This window comes from Portunus trituberculatus, chromosome 37, assembly GCF_017591435.1.
Source record: "Portunus trituberculatus isolate SZX2019 chromosome 37, ASM1759143v1, whole genome shotgun sequence".
Lineage (NCBI taxonomy): Eukaryota > Metazoa > Arthropoda > Malacostraca > Decapoda > Portunidae > Portunus > Portunus trituberculatus.
In genome coordinates, this window is record NC_059291.1 from 24,151,925 (window position 1) to 24,160,514 (window position 8,590).

The 8,590-nt window shown below is 43.2% G+C and overlaps 1 protein-coding gene across 1 annotated transcript; it reads right to left on the minus strand.

Annotated features, from left to right (window-relative positions):
- Positions 1-1,760: 1,760 nt before the first annotated feature.
- Positions 1,761-5,297, minus strand: LOC123514283 (heat shock 70 kDa protein cognate 4-like). The gene is given in 5 exon segments (XM_045272092.1): positions 1,761-2,191; positions 2,193-2,559; positions 2,562-3,615; positions 3,971-4,142; positions 5,157-5,297. Coding segments are annotated over 4 exon segments (1,899 nt in total). The 5' UTR covers position 4,142; positions 5,157-5,297; the 3' UTR covers positions 1,761-1,884.
- Between the last annotated feature and the right edge of the window lie 3,293 nt (positions 5,298-8,590).

An 8,590-nucleotide genomic window follows, 5' to 3' on the forward strand; every position in this document is an offset into this window, starting at 1 on the left:
CATTGCAAATTCCTTTATCCTGCAGTCTCCTTTGAGGTGACCTCTGGGGAGACCTGGTGAGCTCTGAGGAGCCCTGGTGAGCTCTGAGGAGGCCTGGTGAGCTCTGGAGAGGCCCAACTACAACAGAGGAGGCCTGATGAGCTCTGAGGAGGTTAGGTTAGGTGCCCCAGACAGTGCCCTAGCTCTCTGCCCCATTAGTGACGTGGACGTCCCTAAGTGCAGTGTAGCTATAGTTAGTGACAGGTGCCGTGTGCAGGTGGGGTGGGGTGAGGTAGCTACAGGTAGGTTACCTTGAACGCCAATGACTGTGTGAGGCACCTGTGTGTGCCTGTCTAGACTTCAACAGAAGAGTTAAGTGTACCCCAGTGCGCCTATGTATGTCCATACTGCCGTGTTTCAGTCTGCCTGGTGATTCTCCTACCTTCCGCGCATCAATCATAGTCGCCGAACCCGCCTGGTAAGTGTTGCGTGGTAGTTCCTGTACGTGTCCTGGTGTCAACAGTGCTGTGGGGCCTGGTGGAGGCTGGCCTGGATCAGCGTGGAATGGCCGTTACGTTATATATATATATATATATATATATATATATATATATATATATATATATATATATATATATATATATATATATATATATATATATATATATATATATATATATATATATATATATATATATATATATGTATAAACCTACCAGAAGAAAGATAATCTTATTGTTTGATTACTGTATTGCCTTAAATAGTGTGGTTATATCATGAAAACAAGAAGCATGTTACTCATCCCGGCTCAGTCTCATTATCACACACGGTGACCAAGAGGAATCTGTGGGCGCCGTGACGTCAATGCTTGTGCTGGGGAATATGATGCCGCCGCCGCCACCGCCACCGCCTCCACCTATCGCCACCCCGCTGCTGAGATGTTTGCTTGCTTCATAGCTGGATAGCTAGATTGGTTTCCTGTTTGGTGCGTGGCTGGTTTAGTGGTTTAGTGTTTGAATGATGGTGGACTGATGTGGTGTTTGATTGCTGGCTGGATTGTATTTGTGTTTGGCTATTGAATGCATGGACTGTCCTCGTACTTCACTCAGTCACGCATATGAAATCAGCAGGGAGTGTATGAGATTATAGATGCACACATATGGCGGTAAAAAAATACAGTTTCATTTGAAATATTGTTGTATTTATTGATTTTAAAGATAAGATTCTGCCTACATAATTGGCCAGAGCTCGATGATTTAACGCAGCAACCTGCCACCAGCCTGCAGCGCCGCCTTCGTGGCAGGTCCGAGTGCTTCACTTCATCTTATGATTGTAAACTGTGTGTGTGTGTGTGTGTGTTTCACTGTTTGATCTGCTGCAGTCTCTGACGAGACAGCCAGACGTTACCCTACGGAACGAGCTCAGAGCTCATTATTTCCGATCTTCGGATAGGCCTGAGACCAGGCACACACCACACACCGGGACAACAAGGTCACAACTCCTCGATTTACATCCCGTACCTACTCACTGCTAGGTGAACAGGGGCTACACGTGAAAGGAGACACACCCAAATATCTCCACCCGGCCGGGGAATCGAACCCCGGTCCTCTGGCTTGTGAAGCCAGCGCTCTAACCACTGAGCTACCGGACTGTGTGTGTGTGTGTGTGTGTGTGTGACGAAGAAACGAGACACTGAGAACAGGTTCAGGTACAAATTGTAAGATTTGTAAATGGTAGCGAATACTGCATTCCTAAAAGGGAAAGATAATGAAACCACCAAAAACTATTATAAAAAAATAAATATTACATGTATATTTGGTAGGTAGCTGGTAACACTTATAGTTATAATTGGTATCCATGTTGTAATACAAGGCACTGCGATGCTGCTGCCTTGTCTCACTCTGCTTAGTCCACCTCCTCCACGGTGGGGCCGCGACCCGCTGAGGGACCTGCGCCGGGACCGCCTCCCTGCCCGTGGATCTTGCTGGCCAGGGGGCGCCACGCCTGCTCCAGCTCCTTCATCTGGTGCTCATATTCCTCCTTTTCGGCCAGCTGGTTGGCGTCCAGCCAACTGAGCGTCTGTTCCGCCTTCTCCTCCACGGCGCGCTTCTCGTCCGTCGACAGCTTGTCTGCCACGGAGGGCTCCGAGAGGGCAGACTTGACGCTGAAGCAGAGCGCCTCCAGCCTGTTCTTGACTTCAATTCTCTCGCTGCTTGGCGTCATCATCCTGGTATTTCTCCGCCTCGTTCACCATCCTCTCGATCTCCTCCTTGCTGAGGCGACCTTTGTCGTTGGTGATGGTGATCTTGTTCTCCTTGCCCGTGGACTTGTCCACCGCTGACACGTTGAGGATGCCGTTGGCGTCAATGTCGAAGGTGACCTCAATCTGCGGCACGCCTCGCGGCGCGGGGGGAATGCCGCTCAGCTCAAACTTGCCCAGCAGGTTGTTGTCCTTAGTCATGGCGCGCTCGCCCTCGTACACCTGGATGAGCACGCCGGGCTGATTGTCTGAGTAGGTGGTGAACACCTGTTGCTGCTTGGTGGGGATGGTGGTGTTTCGCTTGATGAGTGCCGTCATCACCCGCCCGCCGTCTCGATGCCCAGGGACAGTGGCGCCACATCCAGCAGCAGCAGGTCCTTCACGCCCTCGGACTGATCGCCCCGCAGGATGGCAGCCTGCACAGCGGCGCCGTAGGCCACTGCCTCGTCAGGGTTAATGGACTTGTTGAGTTCCTTGCCGTTGAAGAAGTCCTGCAGCAGCTTCTGGATTTTGGGGATGCGGGTGGAGCCACCCACCAGCACCAGCTCGTGGATGCCGCTCTTGTCGATCTTTGCGTCCCGCAAAGACTTCTCCACAGGCTCCAGCGTGCCGCGGAACAGGTCAGAGCACAGTTCCTCGAACCTGGCGCGAGTGATGGATGTATAGAAGTCAATGCCTTCAAACAGGGAGTCGATCTCCACGCTGGCCTGTGTGGAGGAGGACAGGGTGCGCTTGGCTCGCTCGCACGCCGTCCGCAGGCGACGCACGGCTCGCTTGTTGTTCTTCAAGTCCTTCTTGTATTTGCGCTGGAATTCCTGCGCGAAGTGGTTCACCATTCTGTTGTCAAAGTCCTCGCCGCCCAGATGGGTGTCGCCAGCCGTGGACTTCACCTCAAACACGCCCTCGTCGATGCTGAGGATGGACACGTCGAAGGTACCGCCGCCGAGATCAAAGATGAGCACGTTTCGCTCTCCGCGGCCGCCCACTTTCTTGTCCAGGCCGTAGGCGATGGCGGCGGCTGTGGGCTCGTTGATGATCCGCAGAACGTTGATACCGGCGATGGTGCCCGCGTCCTTAGTGGCCTGGCGCTGGGAGTCATTAAAGTAGGCTGGTACGGTGACCACGGCGTCCTTCACGGTGGTACCCAGGAAGGCCTCGGCTGTCTCCTTCATCTTGGTGAGCACCATGGACGAGATCTCCTCAGGGTTAAAGGTTTTGTTCTCGCCCTTGAATTCCACCTTCACCTTGGGCTTGCCTCCATCATTCACAACCTCGAAGGGCCAGTGCTTTTTGTCGCTCTGAACCGAAGGCTCCTCAAACTTGCGGCCGATGAGGCGTTTGGCATCAAACACAGTGTTGCTGGGGTTCATGGCCACCTGCGGGCGGAGACAACACATACGTTATGGATGCACCGTGACCCTAAGTTCTTGATGCTGTATATGTCATTCTTCAAGACAAGGGAAAAGGTACTTTAGAGAAGGATATGACAGTGATCGATTGAGGTCGAAGGTGGGAAAGACAGAGAGACTAACAGACAGACACAGAGAGAGAGAGAGAGAGAGAGAGAGAGAGAGAGAGAGAGAGAGAGAGAGAGAGAAAATCATCTAATGCTGAACTATATTTGGAGCAAAAGGAAGAAGATGTGTGAAGGGAGAGCAAGGGAGACAGAGGAGATAATTACTGAGGTGAGTATTGTGGAGGGGGGTCAGCAGCGGGCCGTCATTCGCTCACCTGGTTCTTGGCGGCGTCTCCGATGAGTCGCTCTGTGTCTGTGAAGGCCACGTAGGACGGCGTGGTCCTGTTGCCCTGATCGTTAGCAATAATCTCCACCTTACCATGCTGGAACACACCCACGCAGGAGTAGGTGGTGCCCAGGTCAATACCGATGGCTGGAGCTGTCATTCTGCGGAGGGAGAGGGGAAGGAGCTGATTGAGACTGCTTACCTCACTTCAGATGGGGACCAATAAACTGATATTTTTGCCATACTGCTGTAGATTGATAAGTTTGAGATTTTATGGGTGTTTCGTCTGAAATGTGTTTTATTCTTGGATTATAATTGTAGGGATTTAGGGTACTTAAAAAAAAAAAAAAAAAAAAAAAAAAAAATAAATGGTTTTTAATATTATATTGATAGATTTTTTTTTTTCGTGACTGCCTTTTTTTTACTCATTTGTCTATTTTTATATATTTTGTTGTAAATTGTGGTGTGTTTGCTAGGTACCTTTGTTAAGAAAAGCTGTTACAAGTGGAATGACGGCAATGGTATTGATATTCTCTTGCATCGTATAGATAAGGGGACAGTATCTCAGAAAAGGCACTAACATTTATCATTAATCCTGCCACTGAGTTTTACTAATGAAATCCGCAAAGTCACTGTTGTGTGATGCCCAAGGTACATGCTTGATATCTATCATTGTGAGGAGTGCTTCAGGTGTCTGCTTTATCATGTTAGTGACAATGCACCTGTGTGGCACAGTACTGTGAATAGCGGCCGTGAGTGTGGTGTCACTATGTATCGTTGCTAGCACAACATCTACCGTGAACCATTAAGTAGTCTGTATAATATATCCTTGTTTTCGGAATGATACGCATATTCTAGATTCGATACCTATAAATCTAAGTAGCTTAAAATACAGTCAAGTTTTGGCTGTCATTGCTTGATTATACGCTAATTCCATAACTTCTGGATGATTCAAGCTGCAAGTAAGTTTTGGTCACTTTTGCTTGATAATACGTTAATTTCATATGATCTAGTCTCTATAACTCAAGGTGCAGTCAACACAGAGTCGCTTTTGCTTGAAGATAGATTACCCAGAATCATTTGTCTGTTTAACTCAAGGTGCAGTCAACATTCAGCCGCTGGTGCTTAATAAATACACTGTCATGCCAAAGGGAAGTGTTGGCTGCATTACTTACTTGTGCTGTGATGTGATGAGTTGAAGAGTATAGTCTCACTTGAGCCTTGCTCGTGTTGTCGTTGATTCACTGTCTAGTGCTGTACTGGTAGGTGGCGGCGTGTGGCATGTTATATACTGGCGCGCCGCATAGAAGTGGAAGGTGCGAGAACGCCCCAGAGTTGACGCACACCTTCCACAGGGCAGGGCTTATTTTTAGCAGGCTTGGCTTGTCTCATTATGACAAAAAGTTACGAGATAAAAATGGCTACTGATAGAACACCTAAACAAAGATCAAGTATTTCTCCACAAGATTCTAATTCTATGAGTAAATATCCGCACATTATAGTATATAATGGAATCGGTGTGTACACTGATGGCGAGGCGCGGTCAGCTAGGAGAAGCCAGGAACTTACCTCCACTTCCTCGTTCATATATATATATATATATATATATATATATATATATATATATATATATATATATATATATATATATATATATATATATATATGCAGAGGTGGGTTACAATGCCATTGAATACAGTATATTGAAAAAAGAAAACAGCAGCTTCTCGATCCGCCGTTAATTGAAGTGAATTAAAAGAAAATATCACATTCAGATCGACCATATTAGTTGAGAGAGAGAGAGAGAGAGAGAGAGAGAGAGAGAGAGAGAATTTACTTTTCTATATATATGTTCCCATAATTTTCAGCACTACATACCTTGCACTAACTCGGCATAAAATAGGCCGGTCAGTGTGTGGAGACAGTGAAGGTCCACAAGATAGGAGCTGCAGCAGTCACCCCGTGATGCCTGTACGCCTACTGTTGCTAAGAACATCTATATGTAACTGTGCTAATGGGAAAACTTTGACATGGATCATGGAAATACAAAACTGTTTTTTGAATATTCATCTATTTATATGATTGTTTGTTTATAATAATGATAATAATAATAATAATAATAATAATAATAATAATAATAATAATAATAATGGTAATAATTATAATGATAATAATAATAATAATAATAATAATAATAATTATTATTATTATTATTATTATTATTATTGTTATTATGTGTGTGTGTGTGTGTGTGTGTGTGTGTTGTGTTTTTATCATAGTTTAGAATCTTTGTTGTTATCGCGATTATCATTTCGCTACTCTTGAAAGTCTCACTTACTATGTGCAACATTAAAAAAAAAAATACTTCCTTGTTAATTTAAATCTACCTCAGAAATCATGACAACACCATTTAACGATTTATTTCTTTATTCCTCTATCAAAAGTGTTCAAGATACGACGCCAGAAACTTCTAAAATTCGAGCCTCGTATCCGCCCACAGCTAGCAGCGCGGGATGTAGGAGAGAAAAGGTTCAAGGGTTTCGTCACCATTATGTCATCGAAGTTTCGTTAAACATTTCCATTTCGCTGTGTTATGACCAACTCCGCCATGTTTGATTATGATATAAACAACTTTCTTCCTTCCTGTTGCATACTGTCAATCCTCTGTCATCCCTTCATCGTGTTTCCCTTCTTCGTATGTTGTCATTCCTTCTTGCTGTGTTGCCAATCTGTTATTTGGCAATTACATCATGAAGATTTTGTAGATCACTTCTGTTTACTAGACGCGCTTGCATTCTTCAGGTTAGAGTAGTTGCTAAAGTTACGCAGGATGCATATATATAGTTCACGTAGTCACCGTCATTTCTGACATGTATTACAAGTGCAGGGAGTGTTCCAGATGTTTGGCGAACGTCGAGCGCGGGAGGGGCGGGGCCAGTGGTTGCGATCTCTCCTATCTTTGGCAGGAGGCGGGACAGAACATGACCATCAGCCACTCTCACCCCATGCAGTGTGTGGTACAAGTCACGTGACTCGAGATGCTGCTGAAATGCTAGTTATTTTCAGTAATGGAATGACATGTGGCGACTGTTTGGTTATCTTCCAGACGAGTTTCATATGATTCCTGAGATAGAATAATATATAAGGAAGTAAATCTTTCAATGGTGTTGTCATTTTTCCTGAAATAGAATAACAAGGAAGTAAAGTGTTTAACGATACACATAAGTGAGACTTTCAAAGGTGCTGTAATGATTCTCTCAATAATAACAAAGATTCTACACCACCAGAGGGATAAACCTCCATGATATCTCGATCAATTATCTTTTTGTGATATTAGCAAATAGTTGTGCTGGGAAGCCGCAGCCTCTCAAAACACAGCTAGGTGTGGGGCGAGAGACTTAATTCTCTCCCACCACCGCCCCAAATGCATCATGCAGTATGCACCATTTCCCCAAATACATCATGCAGTATGCACCATCTCCCCAAATACATCATGCAGTATGCACCACCACCACCACAACCACCACCTGTTGGCTTCGTGCCCTACTGTCAATATCAAACCAGTGTTATATAAAGACACAGACAGGCAGACAGACTGACAGATATGTAGATTACATGTAGTACGTACACACGTAGCGTGACCTACACTGAGGACACTGTGATGGTGCCGGGCACATCACTTTAATGTTTATGATGTGCTGATGAAAAAACTTATTTGGTAGTGAAGTGCGTAGAAAAATAAATAAACAGAAAGGTCAACTATTTTGACAGCACATATATAGTGTTAGTATTCAAATAGATAATAATAATAATAATAATAATAATAATAATAATAATAATAATAATAATAATGATAATAATAATAGTAATAATAATAATAATAATAATAATAATAATAATATTAATAATAATAATAATAATAATAATAATAATTATTATTATTATTATTATTATTATTATTATCTATTTATTAGATTGTTTGTTTATAATAATAATAATAATAATAATAATAATAATAATAATGATAATAATAATAATAATAATAATAATAATTATTATTATTATTATTATTATTATTATTATTATTATTATTATTATTATTATTATTATTATTATTATTATTATTATTATTATTATTATCATTATTATTATTATAAACAAACAATCATATAAATAGATGAATATTAAAAAAACAGTTTTGTATTTCCATGATCCATGTCAAAGTTTTCCCATTAGCACAGTTACATATAGATGTTCTTAGCAACAGTAGGCGTACAGGCATCACGGGGTGACTGCTGCAGCTCCTATCTTGTGGACCTTCACTGTCACCACACACTGACCGGCCTGTTTTATGCCGAGTTAGTGCAGGGTATGTAGTGCTGAAAATTATGGGAACATATATATAGAAAAGTAAATTCTCTCTCTCTCTCTCTCTCTCTCTCTCTCTCTCTCTCTCTCTCTCTCAACTAATAAGGTCGATCTGAATGTGATATTTTCTATTAATTCACTTCAATTAACGGCGGATCGAGAAGCTGCTGTTTTCTTTTTTCAATATACTGTATTCAATGGCATTGTAACCCACCTCTGCATATATATATATATATATATA